Source organism: Crotalus tigris, unplaced genomic scaffold (genome assembly GCF_016545835.1).
Source record: "Crotalus tigris isolate CLP2741 ecotype Arizona unplaced genomic scaffold, ASM1654583v1 scf7180000017764.6130737, whole genome shotgun sequence".
Lineage (NCBI taxonomy): Eukaryota > Metazoa > Chordata > Lepidosauria > Squamata > Viperidae > Crotalus > Crotalus tigris.
Window position 1 is genome coordinate 4,742,698 of NW_024096618.1, and position 23,179 is coordinate 4,765,876.

At 38.5% G+C, this 23,179-nt stretch overlaps 1 protein-coding gene across 2 annotated transcripts in view; it reads right to left on the reverse strand.

Moving 5' to 3' along the window:
- The window catches only part of SCUBE1 (signal peptide, CUB domain and EGF like domain containing 1), a 190,852-nt gene that overhangs the window by 63,118 nt on the left and 104,555 nt on the right, over positions 1–23,179 (reverse strand). Inside the window, exons 5-7 of one of the 2 annotated variants that reach the window (XM_039341333.1) lie at positions 12,159–12,284; positions 3,984–4,100; positions 1,425–1,514 (exon numbers count right to left, since the gene is read on the reverse strand). In XM_039341333.1, the coding sequence (XP_039197267.1) occupies positions 1,425–1,514; positions 3,984–4,100; positions 12,159–12,284 (333 nt within the window). The remainder of the gene's footprint in view (positions 1–1,424; positions 1,515–3,983; positions 4,101–12,158; positions 12,285–23,179) is intronic. The other variant, XM_039341335.1, reaches the window with a different exon arrangement.

Here is a 23,179-nt window from a genome sequence, read left to right on the forward strand (position 1 = left end):
TGGAAGGTTGGTATTCTAAATGAATTTTAACTTTCTGTACAATAGAGGTCCACAGGTTAAGACAACAGGCTCATGGGAAATTTGAAATCCATGTGAATAACACATTCGTCTTACACTGGATGATTGTTTTTACCTATGTTCATAAGTAAATTACTAACATGACTAAATACGACCACAATTCTAATTAAATGCTATATAAAAGGAAGGAATAATCCCACAAGAGCAATAAATAATTATTGTTTCTGCATTTACCAGCCTTAAATACTTAAAATAAAGTAGAAAAAACAGCAGCTATTGCAGTTGGCTATATTTATATTTATATACATCTTGATTAGAAAAAAAAGTACATGACAGCTTACTGATTACACTAGGCAAGGAGATTTTTCCAATAATTTCAAAATTATTTCAAGGAAATGTTCTATGACCAAAGCAAAATGAAAACCATTGTTTTAATAAAGACCCACATAAAAGAGATAAATCATTTTACAATATCACTGCTTTAACATAAATCTCAAGGGTTATGTTAATGTGTATTTTAGATGCATCATGTAATAATGTCATAATGCATCATAATGTTTGCAATAGTGGCAAATATCTGTAGCTCAGGTATAGGATGCTGGGGAAGGTTCATTCTCCGAGCTTGTAGGTTGGTTTCCAAATGGTTCATTACCAAGCTAGGTAACCTCTTCAATGGCATTTAGGAGATGTCAATGTCGGTGTTTTTCTGTTTATAAGAGCTTCAAGTAGGGGAGGTGTCAAGTGAGGGTCTTGTGATGGGTCAGGTGTGAGTCATCAGATTGAGGCTGGTGATGGGTGTTGTGATGGGGAAGTTACTTCAGCTCAGAGTCATTGGAGGGTGTGAATTATCAGTGGGTCAGGTGTGAGTCATCAGTGTGAGGCTGGTGATGGGTATCCTCCCCATCACAAGACCCATCACAAGCCTCTCTCTGGTGACTCACACCTGATCCATCACAAGACCCTCACGTGACACACCCACACCTGAAGGTGTTACCTTGCCTGATAACAAAACATTTGTACACCAACCCACAAGCTCGGAGAACAAAACTTCACCTGTATCATAATGTATCAAATATGTACTTGATAAGTTTGTGGTCATAGAATGATACAAGTTGTGTGAAAAGTGAGTATGTGCCAGGCAAGTACGTTATTGGCCAACGTTTTCTCCTCTGCAGTAAAGACTTTCAACATTAACATTACAATGTCATAAACAGATTGTGTATACAAATAGATGTAAAATGAAAAAAATGATATTTTTTTCAATGAAAACCTGAGATCCTTAACAAATTAGGAACCTCAGCACAGAGATGAACAAATCAAGTATGGAAATAACTGACGACCCCTCATCCCCACCAGAGAAAGACAAAGCTGGGAGCACAACAAAGAAAGTGGAAGAAAAGTTTTACCCATAAGTAGCCGCCGTTTCACCCGCTTGTCCACATCAGCTACTGACGTGGCATTGAACTCAGAGCTCTCAATTGCAGCCTCATCCTTCTCTAAAACAAAGGAAGGGGACAAACATGGAGCACTTGGTTAATGAGAAGCCCAGTTTTCCACTATGGAAGACAGTCTCTTGGCTTTGGGCAACTAAAGCATGAAAACACGAAAAACCCCATTTAGAAATGTGACTCCCTTTTGTAATCCCAGACACAGACCAAGGTTTGTTGGAGGGAGGAAGGTAGTGCAGAGGTGGTAAAAGGGGGTGAAAACAAAGCCATTCCCCAGCCAACATTTAAGATCTCCCATTAATAAACACACACATACACACACACATGAAAGGATGCCCCAGACTGGTGTTAATTTAGAAACGTAATTTATAACAATATTTAAAGTAAACATTGTTAAAAAAAGGGGGGGGGAGGTAAGTATGACATGTTGACAAATGCTAGTTTTTGAAAACAGAACAAAGCGACAAGAATCCGGTGATGGGTGGGCATGGAAATGTGCTCATGTTGATTTAAAATAAATAAATAAATCACAAGAATTTTTTTTTAAAATGCATGCATTTTAAAAAATAAAATATAAAAGAAACACAAACTTAAAAATGAAACAAATTGGGCAGTGCTGGTTGCCTGCTTGTCTATGGAACACAACTAGCTAAACATTCAGTGCTACAAAAAAGATGTCATAGGAAGAGACTAATAATTTTTGAAGCATGCAGTAAAGCAGATGGTGGTGTTAGTGATATGGCATCTTGCAGGTAATTTCTGATGTCTGGTATATATGAAAAAAACTCCAAATCAGCATTACAGCAAATTAATGTAGAATTTCAAAATACATCCCCAAATGATCCATTTGCAGGGATGAGAAGAGATGATAAGAGTAAAGATGATTAAATAATGTGCAAAGCAGTGGTTGCGGGATTAAAATGATAAAATGATAAAAAACGTACTGCATTTCAAAGCAAAAACAAAATACAAGGGGGAGGGGGGACTTGTACATGCAGCAGACATCAAATAAGAAAATAAGCCAAAGAAACAAAAACAAAATGGATTAGACAAACAGATAATTTCGGCGCCTTTGCAAATATTTGCATCTGTGCAGTGATGTCAGAATTGCAGACATCACCGTAGAGAGTAAAGACAAAGGAGCAAAAGAATCACAGGAAGGGGAAGAAGCTGGCAGGGTTTATCTGTGGAAATGCTAAATGGTTCTGTTCTAGGAAGAAATCAAGTTCTAGATGGGATCAGGCTGCAATAGAGGCTTTGGTTTGACATTTCCTTTTCCGTTTTGAGTTTTTTTTTTCCAGAAATAATTTATTAACTTCAGATATCATACAAGACAGGCAATCAGGAACCATCACCAGAAAGCAGGAATAAAATGAAAACAAAACAAAAATTTGGAAAAAAAAATCTAAGAGAAAATTCTACTCAGAGAGTGGAGAAGGACATGTAAAAAAAAAATGCACACACAAGCAGCAATATGCGACTTACATCAGAACAAATAGTGTAACATGATGTCATATTACATAGCAACATTGCAAAAATGGAAGGAGAAAATATAGTTTTCAGTGATTCAACAGTATGCCAAACCGAACAAAAATCATTAAAAGATATAGGATAGAAATTTAAGTGTGATTTTTTTTTTTATTCTCAGAACCCTCAATTACATCAATATTCAGATTCTCAACCTAAGGTTATCCTCTGCAGTTATGTGAATAGTCCTATTAGGATTATTCTTAATTATTCAAAAATACAATTATCGAGAATCCCCAAATATCCTAAACCCAGCATAGCAATTACATTTTACTTATAATCTTAATCTGTCCACTTTTTAAAATGAAATCTATTCATTTCACCCAAGATAATAATTGTGAACTAACCCTGAGATATTTCCATGTTGGAACCAAGACCCTGCTCTGCATGATCAAAGTCTGTTAAAGGAGAGTTGGTTATTTATATATATATATATATATATATTGACTTCATGGCATTAGACTTTTTTTTTTACAGATGACAATTTATTTCTCTACAGATATAGGGTTACTTTGGTTAATGTATCAATATTTAAAGAAGAGAGAATTCTGTATAAATTGTATAGTTTGCACAATGAGCTCTGGTTCATGAAAACTGAGCTTCTATCTTATTCAATGTTCCATGGTAAAATTTAATTAGGAATTATTATTGGACTTTCTGGCTTTCATAATTAGATTCCATTTAAAAATTAAGTAAAAAATGTCATCAGAATTTATTTAAAGCTTATATCAGACACTGCTAAATTGGAGAAAAATCTAGGTGTGGATTTCTGTCAGAAATACATAACTCACTCTTTAAAATCAGCTGGGATTTAGCTAAGACACTCATTTTTGTTTAAAATAACAAATCCTTAATCAGCTAATGCATCATTATGCTCTTATTTGCTGGCTTACATGACATTCACAATCCAATCTTATCAAATAGTATTAAGATTCTTTAACATATCCTTTTCTACAACTGACACCCACACAATTATAGAAAGGTACTTACCAATGCACGTTCGGCCATCTGAATGCAATGCATATTTCTGATGACAACCGCATACAGGACCACTATCTGTGTCATCACACGTGTGTTGGCAACCTCCATTTCCATAGTTACAGGTTACTAGTCATTTCCCCAAAAATATGCATATACATATATATGAATAAAGCAACAATAAAGCCAATTAGTTCTTTCTGTGTTTCAGACACATAAAATGATTTACAACTTAGAAAGGCAATGAATATGACATTGATTGATAAATGTCTCCCCCAAATCTTCCTTGCCAAAGAGCATCAGTTTAAGGAGTTATTAGTCTCCATGAAATGTCACTAAAAGGCATTGAGGAATGTACTCCAGTTCTTTTTTTATGAGGGGCTTCTCCATGTTTCAAACTTTATTTACACCCATGTGAGGCACAATCTACAAGGCTATGAGAAGGTGATCTAATTGTTTAATTTTGTTGAGACACAGACTACATATTTGATAGGTATGGAGAAAGGGCTTTGAACAAAAAAGGCTGCATACGTAAGAAAAGTAAGCTAATGCTGTGAAATTGGGGTGGTACAGAAGTTTTGCAAATAAATAAATAAATGGCTCTTAACAGCATATTTTTAACTAGACACAGTGACTGCATAACTGCCTCACCTACGTAATAATGTAAGTAAGAAAGTATTACACTAAAATAGATGCTAAATAAGAAAGTAATGAACTAAGATGTGCAACAAATGCCAAAAATAACTTTCTTCCAAAATGTAAGGAACAAAAAGAAAGTCAAGGAAACAATAGGTCCACTAATGGGAGAAGATGGCAAAAAGATGACAGGCAGCAAGGAGAAAGCAGAACTGCTCCATCCCTGCTTTGCATCTGTCTTTACACAAAAGAAAAGACAGAACATAATGCAGATCCAAATAGGCACAGAACTGATGACAGAACACCTATCTGCTTTGAACAGGTTCAAATCTCTGGGACCAGATGGTTACATTCCAGGATATTGAAGAAGCTGACCAATGTGGCCTCAGAACCACTGAATGAAATATCTCAGAGTTCCTGGAGCATGGAAAGACTGCCAGAAGACTGGAAAACAGCTGATGTGGTTCCAATCTTCAAAAAGGGTTTAAAAAAAAAGGATCCAGGAAACTACAGACCAATCAGATCGACATCAATACCTGGGAAAATCCTGGAAAAGCTAATTATCCATCTTATCTATTGTCTTCTTCTTCTCCTGCTTCCCTCAACTTTAGAACTGTAAGCGTAGTTAGGGGTTGTGTGCTATCCATTATCTACTCACCGTATATGTCCCAAATTCCTATATTTCTGTTGTCATAGAAATATACCTCATGATCATGTATGGGTTCCTGGACTGATAAAAATTGATTTATATTTCTTAATGGTACAGAATTTAAAATGTCTACTTTCATCAAGGCATACTAGCACTATTTTACAATGGAACTTCTCAAAAAAGGATCTAAAATATCTGAGGCAATCAGCTACTAGATTAATTCTCCATGGCCATTAACAAAGGTCTTATAAGGCCGTGGATGATTATGGAGAATTATGCCTCACTATTAATTTTCACATAATGGAGGATTTTGTTTAGAAAATTTGGTCATCTGCTTCAGCAACTCAGACTGCATGTAAATGCCAGCTCTCTTTTGCTTTCTCTAAGGCCACTCAGAATAATAAAAGAGTTGGAAGGGACCTTGGAGGTCTTCTAGTCCAATCCTCTGCTCAAGCAGGAGACCCTATACTATTTCAGAAAAACAGATGTCCAGTCTCTTTTTAAAAGCCTCCAGTGATGGATCACCAACAACTTCTAAAGACAAGTCCTTCCATTGGTTTATTGTTCTCACTATCAGGAAATTTCTCCTTAGTTCTAGGTTGCTTCTCTCCTTGGTTAGTTTCTCTCCATTGCTCCTTATCTTGCCTACTGGTGCTTTGGAAAACAGGCTGGCCTCTTCTTCTTTGTGGCAGCCCCTCAAATATTGCTATCATGTCACCCCTAATCTAGACTTAGACATTCTCAATTCCTGCAATCCTTTTCATGTTTTAGCTTCCAGCCCCCTAATCATCTTTGTTGCTTTTTTGCACTCTTTCCAAAGTCTCAACATCTTTTTTATACTGTGGTGACCAAAACCGGATGCAATATTCCAAGTGTGGTCTTATCAAGGCATTATAAAGCTTCACATGATTTTGATTCTATCCCTCTGTTAATGCAGCCTAGGATTGCGTTGGCTTTTTTGGCAGTTGCTGGCTCATATTTAAGTGATTGTCCACCCCAAGATCTCTCTCGCAGTTATTGCTATTCAGCCAAGTTTCATCTAATCTGTACCTGTACATTTGGTTTTTCTTACCCAAGTGCAAAACCTTCCTTTTTTCTACATTGAATTTCATTTTGTTAGATAGGGCCCAGTGTTCAAGTCTGTCAAGATCCATCTGCATCTTAGGCCTATTTTCTGAGGAGTGGGCTATTCCTACCAGCTTGGTGTCTGCAAATTTGATGAGTTCCCCTTCTACGTCTCATCTAAATCATTTATGAAGATATTGAAGAGTACTGGGCCTAAGACAAAACATTGGCGTTCCCCACTGCTTACTTCCCTCCATGTAGATGTAATTCCATTAAGGACTACACGTTGAGTGTGGTTTCTCAGCCTGTTACAAATTCCACTGGTGATGCTGCTGTCTATCCCACATTTTCTAGCTTACCAAGAAGTAGATTGTAGTCTACTTTGTTAAATGCCTTACTGAAATCCATGTATCCATGTATCTTCCCAGGTACTGATGTCAGGCTGATTGGTCTATAATTGCCTGCATCTGTTTTTTTCCCTTTTTTGAATATGAGAACCATATCAGTTCTTTTCCAGTCCTCTGGTAGTTCCCTGGTGCTTCAGAAACTTTGAAACATATGGTTCAGTGGTTAGGAGATATGTTTGCCAGCTCCTTCAACATTCTGGGATGTAATCCATCAGATCCTGGTGATTTGAACTTGTCTAGAGTAGACAGGAGTTCTCTTATTATTTTCTTGCCTATTTTAATTTGACTTCCTAGACTGTCTTTTATGTTCTGTTCTATCTGGGCTATTTTTCTTTTTATGTGAAGACAGATGCAAAGAAAGAATTAGCAGCTCTACCTGTCACTTCCTTGCCATTTTCTTCCATTAGTGAACCGATTATTTCTTTGATTTTTTTCTTATTTTTATATGTTGAAACTTTTTTTAAAAAATTATTTTTGACATTTGTTGCACATTTTACTTCATTCTGAGCCTTAGTTTTCTTGATATCTTTGCAGATTCGGGCTATATGCTGGTATTCTGCCTTATTTATGAGTTCCTCTTTCCATTTTTTACAGTATACTTATCCTTTTTGTCTTTCAGCTTATCAGATAGTTCTTTGTGCAACCATGTTGGTTTCATGTTAGATTTCTTATTTTTCTTTTTCAATGTTATTGTGCTATTTTTAGAGTTTCCTATGCTTCTTAAGTTGTTTTCCTCCTTTAAGGTTTTCATCTTAAGACCTTGTTGGAAACACAGATGAGAACATTACTTGTGCTCCTAACTCCTTAACTTTATTGCTGAGCTGCTCTTAAGTCTCTTGATATTGTTTTAGATTCATTGCTGTGTCATTTGTACCCAAATGAAGAAGAAAGAGAGAGTAATTATCTTAATAAGGCTGTCAAGCACATCTTTGATTTTTGTTCCAGGGAGACAACATACCTCCCTAGATTGATGGTCCAGTCTATAGACGGCTGATTCTGTTCCCCGAGAAGTGAATCTCCTATCATCAACACTATCAGCAACACTTTCCCTAGGGAAGTCTGAGCTACTTTTCTTCCTATCACAAAAATACTTGATGATGTCCTTTCTCTAGATGTCTGCATGCTTTCTTCCAGAGGGAGGCTATGAAATCAGTTGCTCAGCTCCATTGGGGCTGCACTGGACTGGGCTGAACTAGACAGCAAGGACATTGTTTTTGCTTGTTGTTTTTTCTTCTATGAGTGACATGTTTCCATCAGTCTATCTCTATAGCAGACATGTCAAACTCACGAGTCACGTGACGTCACGCAATGTATCGGGCCAGTTTTGCTATTGCTGGCAATGGGGTGGGTGCGGTTTCTGGATGACACATGCAGGGTTTTTTTTGCTTAATTTCAAGGGGAATTAAACCTCTGCTAGCCATACCATGTTCCTTAAGTGTGAAATACATATACAATTGTTTTGTAAAATATACTAGCTTTCAATTATGATTCTTTTAAAATCTATTCATAAACTATATGCTATGCATATTTGCATATTAAATTTTATTTTGCTATGTGTGCAGCAAAATTTACTTTGGTTCATCTTATAGGCATTTTATTCCTAGTTTCAATATTTTGTTCTAAAGCAACCTTCCAGAAGCCCATAAATCAACCCTTATTCCCTTGCCGCACCTCATTGAAAAAGGAAAAAAATGATTTTGTCCCTTCCCTTTTTTGGAAATATGTTTGATGAATGAGCTGCTAAGGGGAAACAGAACTGATTCCATCACTTTAAAGTACTTTCTGATGCCACTAGGTTACTTTTTCTCGCTCAGTGGTAATTTCTACACTAGTAGTTTGTAGTATGCTATCCATCTGTTCTTCTGTCAAAATAAAATCATGTTGGTGAAACTATGAAGTTGCTGTGAGCAATGAAACAATTAATATATACCAATTGTCTCTGCTCTGTCTCAGCATTATTTTGTTCCTGGCATTTTTATTTTCAAATGTGTTGCAGCTAGCAAACTCCTATTTTTCCCAACTCCAAAATTTCTGCTTGCTTGCTTTCTTGCTTAAAAATAAAAAAAAGAATATGATGTACAATTGTTTTAACAGACTGGGCAATTTCAAAGCAAAAGCATTTAATGCCTGCTTGTTTTACTCCCATTTTCTGAGTCCACTTGTGATTCTTCACACTCCTGTTCACACTCATAAATAAAGCAAGCAAGCAATGCTTCTTTGTTTTCTCTTGCAGAAGTTGATTAAGAAACCATGAACAAGTTCTGAAAGCAACACTATCAAGGAAGAAACAAAATATCTGAATGAATGTCTCTGGAGGTCAAGAAGTCAGGACCTTTTCTTGAACCTTTATAAGCATATTTTTGAAATCAAATACATGTTCAGCTCTGCTGGTCTTATCAGGAAATTAAAAACAATACAGTATGCAATTTTCAGAGAAAAAAAATTCAGCAGATCAAGGCACATGTCAGCCATCTGTACCTCACCTTAATTATTTCGGCCAAATAGGAGGCTTCTTGTTTTCCATGGTCTAGAGCAGGCATGTCAAATTTGTGACGTCATGTGACATCGCACGACGTATCACGACTTTTTCTCCATTGGCGGCAATGTGGGTGCGGTTTCGGCATGATGCATCCGGACCGTGGGCCAGCAGTTTGACATGCCTGGTCTAGAGCATGGGTGGCAAACTCAATTGCGTCACATGATGTATTGTGACGTATCATGATGTTTTTTGCCTTTGAGGAGCCGGGATGGGCGTGGTGTGCATGTAACACATCCAGCCCATGGGCCGCCAGTTTGACACCCCTGTCTAGAATGGCGCTTCCCAATTGTGCCAACTTTCAGTGTAGATTTCAATTTGGAAATTATCAATCTTAGGAAATTTGATTAAGAGGCACTTTTATTTGCTGTAGTTAGGCTATGATACCATTCATTAAGTCTAAGCCTAATTTATGGACCATGATACCACAGACCACGACTTATGACTGTAATTGAGCCTGCAATTTTGTCATGGTGGATGTAAAGCGGGTCACCACATGACGTACTTCATTTTATGACCTTTTCTGTGGCAGTCATTAAATGAATGAGGCAGCCATAAAGTGAATGTCACAGTCACTAAGTGACTTCCCTGATCATTAAAGAAACCCATTGTTCGGGTATGAGGCATTTTTTTTACCAGAAACCAGAAGTAAAGGCTGGTTTCCAGCAATAACAGTGCAAATCATGGCGATGTGACTGTGGGACATTGGAAAATGGTGGGTAAATGCAGGCCAGTTGCCGAGCATCTAAAATGTGGTCATATAATCATGGCAGGGAGCAGACATTAGAACTTTGAATCTGGGTCATAAATAGCTTTTTTATTAAGTGTTGAAGACTTCCTTATTTATACATATTTAAAATTCATTTAATAGATTTCCAGTTCTCTCCACCCAAAAAATCAGAACTGACTTCCTGTTCCTTCAGAATTTCAAAATAGACACTTTCCTCACTCAAGGAGTATAAAAACTGTTAGATTTATCCAGTGCTTTTTATATATATAAAAAAAGGTGCTGGAACTCACACATGTCATACAACCCGCCTTGCCTACCCTACAAGGTTCCATCCAAAAAAGGTGCCAGAACTCCGTTCTGGGTGTTCTATGACAAAAAAAGCCCTGGATTTATCACTTATGTCTAAAGGCTCCAAATTAGGGATCAGATGGCATAGCATATCTCAGCTTAAAGTTTGTCATTATAAAATAAAATATTTTATGTTTTTCCTCTATAGGCATATATTTATTATAGCATAAACCCAAGAGTTGTCTGTGAGTCAACTATTGAGTCTTCTCAAGATTGTGACTGCTCTCCCTTTGGAATCAGATCTGAAACTTATTTATCCACGTTACTCCAATATCTACAGTATCTAGGTCAATTTTGATATAAAGAATAATTTTATTTTGAATGGGATAGATTTATATCATAAATATATCCACTATTAGAAGAAGTTCATAATGGTAGAATATTTCATCTCTAAGGAATCTGTTATATTAACTGTAAATGAAACACCCTCAGAAAGTTTTTAAAGAGTCTCTAAAATATTAAAATTAAAAATATATCATTAACGATTCCTTCATTCTTACAAAACTACCCCCCAAAAAATTAGTAGTATGCTGCCAGTCACATCACGGACTGTTTCTTTATGTGCCTGTGCCTTTCTGTGTGTGTATATGCATGCACCCATTTGTGTTTGTGTGTGTGTATGTGTATGCTTTTAAATCAGTTTTTGACACTCAAAAACTACCTGTAGTAATCCCAGCAACTTTCTTGGCAAAGTGTTTGGGAAATAGGTTATCACTGCATCCTTCTTAGCCCTATGAGAGTGATAAGCACAAGGTCACCCAGCTGGCTTCATGCCTAAAGTAGGACTAGAATTCACTGACTCCCAGTTTCTAGGCTGAGGCCTTGACCACTGCACTACTTTCACTATGGACTGTTGTACTCAAAAATTATTTCTTGTGCTTTAGCCATCAGTCAAAACTAATTTAAAATCTGAGAGTCAGTAAAGCAACAAAATCATGTTCACTCATTGGGGATGCTGGGGGCCATATTGTGTTTTGAAGCAACTCAAGAAAAGTAGAAGGAACATACTATGGAGTAAGGAATTAATTTTGTAAACTGCCCAGAGTCCCTTCGATTAGATGGGCAGGGTATAAATATTAGAAATAAATATTATTGAATACTTATTCAATTATAAAGTTTCTACTAGTCTTAGATTACCCACACATAATAATAACACAACAGATATAACTGTGGTTGAAAAGAAGAAAGTACAGATAATTGATGTGGCAATATCAGGGATAGTAGAATAGAACAAAATATATATGAGAAGATTACAAAATATTAAGTTCTGAAAATCAAAATGGAAAGATTATGGCATAAACCAGCTATGGTGGCCAAAATCCTGGCTGGCACTTAGAAAATTTGTGTATTGGCAAAATTTCCATCTATCAGTTGCAAAGGGCCACACTGCTTGGATCTGAACATATACTAATTACACCAATACATTATGACATCCTAGGTTTTGGGGAAGAACTTAATATATGTGAAGGCCCACACCAGTTAAAGAATTGACAGCTCTAACTTTGCATTGTTGGGGACACATAACGATAATTAAACTGGCTCAGGAGGCAGCAAAGACAACAGAGAAGATTATCTAGGGTTGGGTATCATAATTTTCAACTACCATTTTAACTTCATAGCAACAGTTGGAAAATTAATCTGTTAAACCTACTAAATGATTCAATTTCTATTGCTTCTTACAGAAAAAAAAAAACCCCTTCAGCAAAAAAGCTCTAGTCAATGAAATTAAACTGCTTTCCCGATTTTAAATAATAACAGCACTATAGAAAATAAAGCATATTGGACAATTGAAATTTTGCATACATCTACTACCTACATTTGCAATCCTTCTGGTTTTTGGCAAGTTCAAAGCCAGGCCTACATTCACAGGCAACCCCACCTTTGGGTGTCTCCCGGCAGATATGTTCACACCCATGCTCTTTGTTCATGCAGTTCATACCCTCTGGGAAAAAAAGAGAAAAAAATGAAGATGTTCTAACAACAATAATAATTCAGAACAATCTGAACAATAATAAATTCTCAGCAATCATGTCTCCTTTCATAATATAGAAAATAGTACTCAGAATCTTTCTTGTACCCCCAAGGACATCGTTATTTATATTCATTGAATGAATACTCACTAATTTTTGTTTTAATGCATTCTTCCACTACCAAGATTAGGTTATACTGCATTTTAATACTTCAACATTTAAATGATATGATAAAAAGGTTTTTTAAAAATCATATTCACTGTAACTTAATATGCCAGAGACAACATTCCTGAGAACTAGTTTGATGTTGTGCTTAAGTGTTGATCTTGAAACCAGAAGACTTAGTTCTCGCCTTCCTTAAGCATGAAATCCGGCTGGATATTATTGGTCTAATCACCCTATTCAGCCCAACCCAACTTGCAGGATTTTTGTTGTGGGAAAAATAGGAGGCACGAGCATTAGATATGTTTACTACCTTGAGTTTTATATAAAATATTTTATATAATAAGGCAAGATATAATAATAATAATAATAATTCATTATCACCATTACTATTTGGCATTGCACTGTTTCCTCTGTCAACAATACTGAATAACTCAGGACATGGCTATCAAACATCAAAAACATCTGCCAGACTATCCCACCTCCTTTACATGGATGATCTGAAGCTGTATGGAAAAACATCATCTGAAATAGAATCGCTGCTCAACACTGTCCGTATATATAGCCAAGATATTGTAATGGAGTTTGGCTTGGACAAATGTGCCACACTTACTATCAAACAAGGAAAAATAGTGAAAACTGAAGGAATCAAGATGCCCCACGAAAATAACATTAAGAGTCTGGATGAGGAAGAGTACTACAAATACTTGGGTATCCTTCAAGCTGACAACATCAAGCACACTGAAGTCAAGAAAAAGATTAGAGGTGAATACATCAAGAGAGTGAAGAAGATCTTAAAGTCCAAACTCAATGGAGGAAATACCATAAAGGCAATCAACACCTGGGCAATCCCAGTCATTAGGTACACAGCTGGAATAGTGGACTGGACTCAAGCAGAACTAAAAGCAATGGATAGGCAGACCAGAAAAATAATGACAATGAATCATGCCCTTCATCCACGCAGTGACATTGATAGACTTTATCTACCAAGGCAAATAGGTGGGCGTGGAATGCTACAAGTACATCAGATGGTTGAAGAAGAAAAAATGGCTTTGGAAGAATATCTGAAGAACAATGATGAAGATGCACTGAAATTAGTATATCAGGAAGGCTTACTAACTACTGGAGAGACCAAACTGGCCTACAAGAAAGACCAAATGAAGAACAGAATAGAGGCATGGGAAGACAAAGCACTACATGGCCAATACATGAAAAAAATAGCTGGGAAAGCAGATAATAATAAAACCTGGCAATGGCTAAGAGCAGGAAAATTGAAGAAAGAGACCGAGGGACTAATTCTGGCTGCACAAGACCAAGCCTTAAGGACAAATGCATACAAAGTCAAAATTGAGAAGACAGCAACAGACAGTAAGTGCCGCCTATGCAAAGAAGCTGAAGAAACAGTGGACCACTTGGTAAGCTGTTGCAAGAAGATTGCACAGACTGATTACAAGCAGCGGCATGACAAAGTAGCAACAATGGTGCATTGGAAGATCTGCAAAAAATATCATTTGCCTGTAAGCAAAAACTGGTGGGATCATAAAATAGAGAAAGTCATAGAAAATGATAAAATTAAACTGCTCTGGGACTTCAGAATTCAAACAGACAAGCACCTGCAACATAACACCCCAGACTTAACAATTGTCGATAAGAAAGACAAAAAAGTCTGGATAGTGGACGTGGCAGTGCCTGGAGATAGCAGAATAGAAGAGAAAGAACTGGAGAAGATAACAAAATACAAAGACCTACAAATAGAAATAGAAAGACTGTGGCAAAAGCAAGCAAGGGTAGTACCAATAGTCATAGGCTCCTTGGGTGCAATCCCAAAACAACTGGAGCACCACTTGAACACCATTGGCATTGACAAATTCGCTATTAGTCAATTGCAAAAGGCGGCCTTATTAGGAACTGCTTCCATCCTGCGACGATATCTGTAATACCATCAAACATCCACATCTGCCTATCCCAGGTCCTGGGTAAGGACTCGATAGGTAGACAAAATGCCAAATCCAGTCTGAACATCTGGCTGACTGTGCGATGATCAATAATAATAATAATAATAATAATAATAATAATAATAATAATAATAATAATAATATCAAGATGCCCCACGAAAATAACATTAAGAGTCTGGATGAGGAAGAGTACTATAAATACTTGGGTATCCTTCAAGCTGACAACATCAAGCACACTGAAGTCAAGAAAAAGATTAGAGGTGAATACATCAAGAGAGTGAAGAAGATCTTAAAGTCCAAACTCAATGGAGGAAATACCATAAAGGCAATCAACACCTGGGCAATCCCAGTCATTAGGTACACAGCTGGAATAGTGGACTGGACTCAAGCAGAACTAAAAGCAATGGATAGGCAGACCAGAAAAATAATGACAATGAATCATGCCCTTCATCCACGCAGTGACATTGATAGACTTTATCTACCAAGGCAAATAGGTGGGCGTGGAATGCTACAAGTACATCAGATGGTTGAAGAAGAAAAAATGGCTTTGGAAGAATATCTGAAGAACAATGATGAAGATGCACTGAAATTAGTATATCAGGAAGGCTTACTGACTACTGGAGAGACCAAACTGGCCTACAAGAAAGACCAAATGAAGAACAGAATAGAGGCATGGGAAGACAAAGCACTACATGGCCAATACATGAAAAAAAATAGCTGGGAAAGCAGATAATAATAAGACCTGGCAATGGCTAAGAGCAGGAAAATTGAAGAAAGAGACCGAGGGACTAATTCTGGCTGCACAAGACCAAGCCTTAAGGACAAATGCATACAAAGTCAAAATTGAGAAGACAGCAACAGACAGTAAGTGCCGCCTATGCAAAGAAGCTGAAGAAACAGTGGACCACTTGGTAAGCTGTTGCAAGAAGATTGCACAGACTGACTACACCATCTTCTGGAGTCCATTTAAGTTCACGCCTACTGCTTCAGTGACTCCATCCAGCCATCTCATTCTCTGTCGTCCCCTTCTTCTATTGCCCTCAATCTTTCCCAGCATTAGGCTCTTCTCCAGTGAGTCCTTCCTTCTCATTAGGTGGCCAAAGTACTTGAGTTTCAACTTCAGGATCTGGCCTTCTAAAGAGCAGTCAGGGTTGATCTCCTCTAGAACTGACCAGTTTGATTGCCTTGCAATCCAAGGGACTCGCAGGAGTCTTCTCCAGAACCATAGTTCAAAGGTCTCAATTCTTTTGCACTCAGCCTTTCTTATGGTCCAGCTTTCACAGCCATACATTGCAATTGGGAAAACCATGGCCTTGACTATACGTACTTTTGTTGGCAGGGTGATGTCTCTGCTTTTTAGTATGCTGTCTAAATTTGCCATAGCTTTCCTCTCCAGGAGCAAGTGTCTTTTAATTTCTTGGCTGCAGTCCCCATCTGTGGTGATCTTGGAGCCCAGGAAGATAAAATCTGTCACTACCTCCATTTCTTCCCCATCTATTTGCAAAGAATTGAGAGGGCCGGATGCCATGATCTTGGTTTTGCTGTCAATATTGTCTTATTCCTAAAATGCTAAGCATTCTCAGAAATCCGGTTTGATGTGAATCTCAAATGTAGGGAACTCTTTATAAAATAATTAGAACAATTTATACCTGAAGCTTTGAAAGGCAGAAAATGAATCAGAATAAAGCTTATTCTTTAAATTTTGCCTCTCACCCCAAGAAGTAAATATTTTACCCTGAAAATGTGAGACACCCACAAAAAAAGGAATGGCCTTTAAGGAATGAGTAAGTACTGCACACTTAGATTGCAAAATATATGGGTTGGGGGCTAGACCTGTGCTTAGTGGAACAAATAACATTTCACTGAGGTAGACATTCTGCCTTCTAAATAATTTATATTATGCAAATATTCAGTTTTTTTCCCTCAGCCCCATTGTTTCTCTTACTTGCTGTTTCTTCTGTTCGTGGATGAATCCCAATAATCTAATTCGGGACTGCATCAGGAGAATGATGCTGTAGCACTGTATGGCCAATAGGACTTGAGTACATGACAAAAGCAGCTGAAAACTATGAAAAGAGAGGAGTGAAATGTTTTGCAAAGCGACCTGAGAAAAGAGGGGAGGGGAGTTGTTCCCCTTTCTGAGTCACATCCTATCTGGGCTGCCCCAACCAAACTGATCATTAGATGACACTAAGATAAGACAAGACGAGACGAGACGACGAGACGAGACGAGATGACGAGACGAGACGAAGCGAGGCGAGGCGAGGCAAAGCAAGGCAAGGCAAGGCAAGGCGAGGCGAGGCGAGATGAGATAAGATAAGATAAGGTTAGGTGAGATAAGATAAGATAAGATAAGATAAGATGAGATGAGATGAGATGAGATAAAGTAAGGTAAGGTGAGATAAGGCAAGGCAAGGTAAGGCAAGGCAAGGCAAGATAACCTTTATTGTCATTTTTTTTTTACTATGGGCACAAAGGCACACATCAAAAATGAAATTTAGTTGCCCGCTCTCAAAGTGAACACATACATGACACACACCTAACATACTATATACAACATATGTATAGATCCACACCCCTACATAAACATAACAAATAAATATTAAACACTGTCCATCTTGAAAATATAAAGGAAGGAGGAAGCTTGAGAGTTCACAAGGTTAATGCTGAATGGGGATGCAGAATTTGAATTCATTGCTGCCATCTTGTAATCCTCCACTTTGCAGCCCAGATAATAATCTATGCCTATCTGCTCTCATTTTGCAGCGCATGAAATTTATCTTCCACTCAACATAGGGCTATATAAAGATACTTCGAATCTGCTCAAATTATTTATTTATGTAGCTTTTATTTTCTATTGTGATTGTCAAAAAATCTTTTTGCTCTCTGATTCTGGCAAAACTCCGCTGCATCCTGTCCCCTGTGTTTTACTGGAGACTCAGTTTAACATATTGAATCTGCAGCCTTACGGGTGGAAAGTACTGTATATTATTACAGAGTCCATGAACATTGCAAAAAGACTGACTTAACTATCGGACTGATACCAAAGAGTATATATTTTTTTAAAACAAAAATGACAAAAGTCCCACCGCGAATGCAACAGTTTTAGTTTTTTCTTGTCCTGTTCTGCAGTCTTTGCTAGCCAGCTACTTATGAAACTTGGTTTTGATCTCACAAAGCTATTTAGCACCTCTGCTTGAATTTATTTTTACGTGTGTGTGTGTGTGTGTGTGTGTGTGTGTGTGTGTGTGTACTAACTTACAGAATTGATGAGATCATAGGTCAAGTTAAAGGTAACAGAACTGCAAATTAAGGAAAAGCCTGGATGCATAACAGTTAGGGAGGGAGGGAGCTTGTGAATGTTGAAAAAAAATATTTGCTACCTCAGTGACCCAGGACAAAATTATTTCTTCTTCGTAACTTTAGAAACACATTTTAAAAATGATGCATAGGGCAATCATCTCACCAAATACTTGGGGCACAACTCAGAATGATAGACTTCACTATGTGCCATATCCATTTCCACAGAATTTGCAAAGAACTATATTCCATTTTATTTGTGGCTCTTTATCCTTTAGGTAATGTTGAGAAAAAGTATCCCAATGTTATCTGATAACAAATTACAAGCAGAAAAAAGATAAGTTGTTCAAATGATCATACATTGCCAAATAAGTCTACGACTGAAAATCAAAATTTGATCATCGCTGATCAAATCAGTGGCAGAGGTTCCCTCTTCTGAATGTAATCTTTTGGCATGTAGGAATTCTAGCTCCTTCTCTGGGCTTGCTGCACATGAGAAAGCCAATCTTGAATGGTATTTAGTTAGGGAGAGTCTCATTCATTCCCCTGCACCCAGTGCCAAGCTATCTTAGTGTTCTTCAATTCATACATCCACATGTTGCAGGCAAACTATCCTGTTTGATCCTTATTATTCTCCAATCATTATTTGACTCTGAAAACTAGCAACCCATTTAATAATCGATGCTAGCCAAAAGGGATGAAGTAATACATTATTATGTCTTTTTCTGTTCTATTTTATTTTAATGATTTAATTTTTATTCTGGTCTGTGACCAAAATAAAAGAATAAACTGAATTAAAAGACCTTTGATAATTTGGATAAACTGAATTAAAAGACCTTTGATAATTTGGTTGTGTCCTGTATCTCGAGCTACAGTAGAGTGTCAGTGGCAAATGCAAATTAACAAAGATAAAATCCATTTCCATTTTGTGTCCCAGATGATGACACATAACTTAGAATTACAGAAAGTCTATTGAATTATTGCAAAGAATTGTTTAAAGATAATAATCAACCCAGAACCTATTTGAAGATGTCAATTTGATCAAACAAGACCATAATAATGGATCAAACACTTTGAATCTACCTCACAAGGTTGTTGCTATGGAGAAAAACAGTTGTTCACAGTGCTTAAACACAAGCACATATCAAATAAAATATTACTAAATTCTAAATGGCTTTTCTTATATTTCATATTCCAGCTGCACATGTTTTGCTACAAAAAGAATCCATTTACTTAACAAAGTACAGACATAGCTATGTGAATTGAAAAAAAAGTTAGCATCTAAGTCAGTGGTGGCGAACCTATGCCACAGGTGCCAGAGGTGGCACTCGGAGCCCTCTCTGTGGGCACATGTGCCGTTGCCCCAGCCTTGCCTCCCCCGTGACCCCCTCCTCTCCAGCAGCCCCCCTGAAGAAGAGTCACCCCCGAACGTGGCCCACATGGAACAGCGCACCCAAGGACATGGCAGCCAGGCAGCATAGACAAGACTCTGCCCTCACACCCCATCATGCAGTTGATGCTGCAGGGCGCGGGCAGAGGGTGTGGCTGCCATAGCACTGCTGGGCTGCCTGGGTGATCTGCGGTGGGCCCTGGAGGCGATGAGTGGTCCTGTGGGCAGGCGGGGCAGGGGATGGGGGACAGAGTGGCAGTGGGGCAGGGGGGTGGAGCAGGGCTGGAGCCAGTTTTTGGGCACTCGGTCTCTAAAAGATTCGCCATCACTGATCTAAGTCATTCCAGTTAAAAAGATGTAAGTTACTTGATATATAATATGTATTTATTATGGAAGATGCCTATACATTAAGAAGAGTCAAATTATTTACATCACTGTTCTGTTCAAGTTTTCAGGAAAGTGAAATCCTACTATGTTTACTGGAGCTTATTTACAAATAAAACTGCATCCAATGTTAACTTAGATTAAATGGGTAGCAATGCAGCTGTCAATTCTACCTGTGACTGCTCCAACACTACAAGTACAGACAAAAAATCCCATATGGGGTCTTCCTAGAAGAAGGGGAAGCAGAGCACTGGAAAGAGAAATATGAAGGTGGCTTCTGGCAGGTCCCCGCTGGTCAACCCATAGCTCCCAGGCATCTCCTGTGCCTCATCTGCCAATAGCCACACTCAAAGGACACTGCAGAACTCAGGACATGGTAGATGTCACCAAACAAACTTGGTATGCGCCAGGCATATACACAGAAGCTGCACAAGTGGCAAAGCAGTGCCTGACATGTTAAGCTAACAATGCTTTCTCAAAGAAGGCTATCAGTGCAGGAGGGAGACCATGGGCAGAATGGCACTTCGAGAAACTATGATTTGACTTCACTCAACTGCCCAGAAGCAAAGGCTACCAATATGTGTTAGTGTGCCAGGACTAACTCACTCATTGGGTGGAAGCCTTCTCTTGCATCCACACCACCACTTTAGAAACAGTCAGACACCTTCTTAAAGACATAGTGCCTAAATTCGGTATACCTAACACCCTGGATATAAATAATAATAAATAATAAATAATAATAGTAGTAAAGTTGGAAGGGACCTTGGAGGTCATCTAGTCCAACCCCCTGCTTGGGCAGGAAACCCTACACCATTTCGGACAAGTGGCTGTCCAGTCTCTTCTTAAAAACTTCCAGTGTTGGAGCATTTACTGCTTCTGGAGGCAAGCTGTCCCACTGATTGATTGTTCTAACTGTCAAGAAGTTTCTCCTTAGTTCTAGGTTGCTTCTCTCCTTGATTAGTTTCCATCCGTTGCTTCTTGTCCTGCCTTCAGGTGCTTTGGAGAATAGCTTGACTCCCTCTTCTTTATGGCAGCCCCTGAGATATTGGAAAACTGCTATCATATCCCCCCTTGTCCTTCTCTTTGTTAAACTAGACATACCCAATTCTAGCAACCGTTCCTTATATGTTTTAGCCTCCAATCCCCTAATCATCTTTGTTGCTCTTCTCTGTACTCTTTCTAGAGTCTCAACATCTTTTTTACATCGTGGTGACCAAAACTGGATGCAGTATTCCAAGTGTGGCCTTACCAAGGCATTAAAGAGTGGTATTAATACTTCACGTGATCTTGATTCTATCCCTCTGTTAATGCAGCCTAGCACTGTGTTGGCCTTTTAGATTGTGAGAAACATTGTTTCTCAGGTCGTCACCTTCATATTGCAGGCCTTAGGGATAACACAGAACCTTCACATCCCTTATAACTCGGTATCTTCTGGGGGAGTGGAGAGAGCCAATAGGGAGTTAAAAACCTTACTAGGCAAATTGTGTCAAGAATGCATTTATCATGGCCTCAGGTTTGCCTGTTGTCCTATTCCACTTAAGGACTCAACCCTGACAAGAAATGAGTATATTGCCTTTTAAGTTACTTTTTGGTAGACTCCCAGATACATTAAAAGGCTTAGACCCAAATTCCCTTAACTTAGAAAAGGGTGAATGCGGTTTTGTCTTCTTATCTTTCAGCATTATACAAGTGACTCCGAAAGCTATGGAGGCAGAATGCACTCACACCAACACTGCCGTTGCAAGAAGCCCTCCAATCATTTGAGCCAGGAGACTGGGTGTGGATTCGATCCTTCACAAGAAAATCTCTGCTACAGATGAGCTGGAACGGCCCCTTCCAAGTCCTATTGACCACGCAGGCAGCTGTAAAGGTTGCAGAAAAAGACTCCTGGATCCACTGGATGCATGTGAAGCCAGCAGCATCAAGTTGATGTCAGCATCGAGCAAAACACATCACAAAAGTCCCACTCCTCAAACTTATCAAGACTCAGAGACTGACCTATGGGAACTAAGGACTCTCTTTGAAACTAATAGAGAACAGTGAAAACGGACCAGAATGGGAGGGAGAATAAGAATTGTTTTATATTGCCTTTATGCTTTTTCTGACTCAGTAAATGCGCTTATAGATACTCACCTTCTTGCAAATAGAGAAAACATTTGGGAATATTTAGCCAAACAAATATTGAACACTAGTGATTTTTTGCTTGGCGGGAGAGAAGTCAGTGAAAGATATCTTAACGACCTGCCTTATAAAGTTGCCTCACCTCCATCACCTTTCAAAATCACCCTATGTTCAGGGACTATAACAGTAATACTACATACTTGACTATCTTTAACTGGGGACTTAATACTGACATTAAAGATCAAACCATATTCAGACTGCTCAATGCCAATGCAACTCGAGCAGACAGTGCCTTCACAATGACAAACTGTTCATTTCCTAAAGTCCTGGTCTGTTATAACATCACAACATGGCCCCAACCTGCAGCCGAAGAAATCTCTTACATTTTTTTTTGTACATAATGCTTTCCCTAGGATGATTTTTACTTTATGGGTCACAAGCCTATTCGTATGTCCCAGCTACCACTACAGGGAGATCCTGGGAAGATTGACTGTCTTAATGCCTTCTCCCAGGACCCAACAGAAAAGGGATTTTGAATCTTTGCCACCTGGCTATGACTCACATACAATAGTGTGTTTCATTAACTATTCTCTTAGTATCATCCCCGCATTAGACACCTTTAATTCCTGAGATATTAATGGCCTCACTTATGCATTGGCTAAAAGTCTTAATGAAACCTTCTGAACCTTAGATTCAATAAATTGGGAACTTAGACAAGTTTGTGGAGCTACGTTTGAGAATAGGGCAGCCACTGATTACTTACTATTACGGCACAATCATGGCTGCAAGTAATTTCATAGTATGTTTTATTTTAAACTGTCAGAAAACTCCCACCTTACTGACACCTGAAAGAAATGATACAAAATACCGATCTTGCAAAATCACCACTTGATTTATTGCTATCCTGGCTCCCAGACCTTCACTGGATAAAGGTTCTGCTTCTCAGAATCATTAGCTTTAGCAATCATTCTTGGTTGCTATCTCTATCAATGCCTGCGTTCCTTGCCTCAGCACCCTGAACAGCCTAAGACAGGTAGGCAACCTTGGCTCTTTTATGACTCGTGGACTTCAACTCCCAGAATTCCTGAGACAGCCACGCTGAGGGGAAAGGGAGAGGTTTCCAAGCTGAGCCATGCTGGCTTAGGAATTCTGGGAGTTGAAGTCCCCAAGTCATGAAGGGGCATAGTTTCCCCCATGCTGGCTCAGGAATTCTGGGAATTGAAGTCCACAAATCATAAAGCGGCCTAGGCCTAGTTCAGGGGTAAGCAACCTTGGCTCTTTTACGACTCGTGGACTTCAACTCCCAGAATTCCTGAGCCAGCATTGCTCAGCTTGGAAACCTCTCTCTTTCCCCTCAGCATGGCTGGCTCAGGCATTCTGGGAGTTGAAGTCCACAAGTCATAAAAGAGCCAAGGTTGCCTACCCTTGGCCTAAGAAAATTTAAGCTGCCCAGAAGCTCTAACCAAGTCTCTCTCATGCTGCTTCAGATAAATGAAAAGTACCGAGTCTATCCCACCATCAAATAAAATTGTGCTCCATATATAACATATGGGCA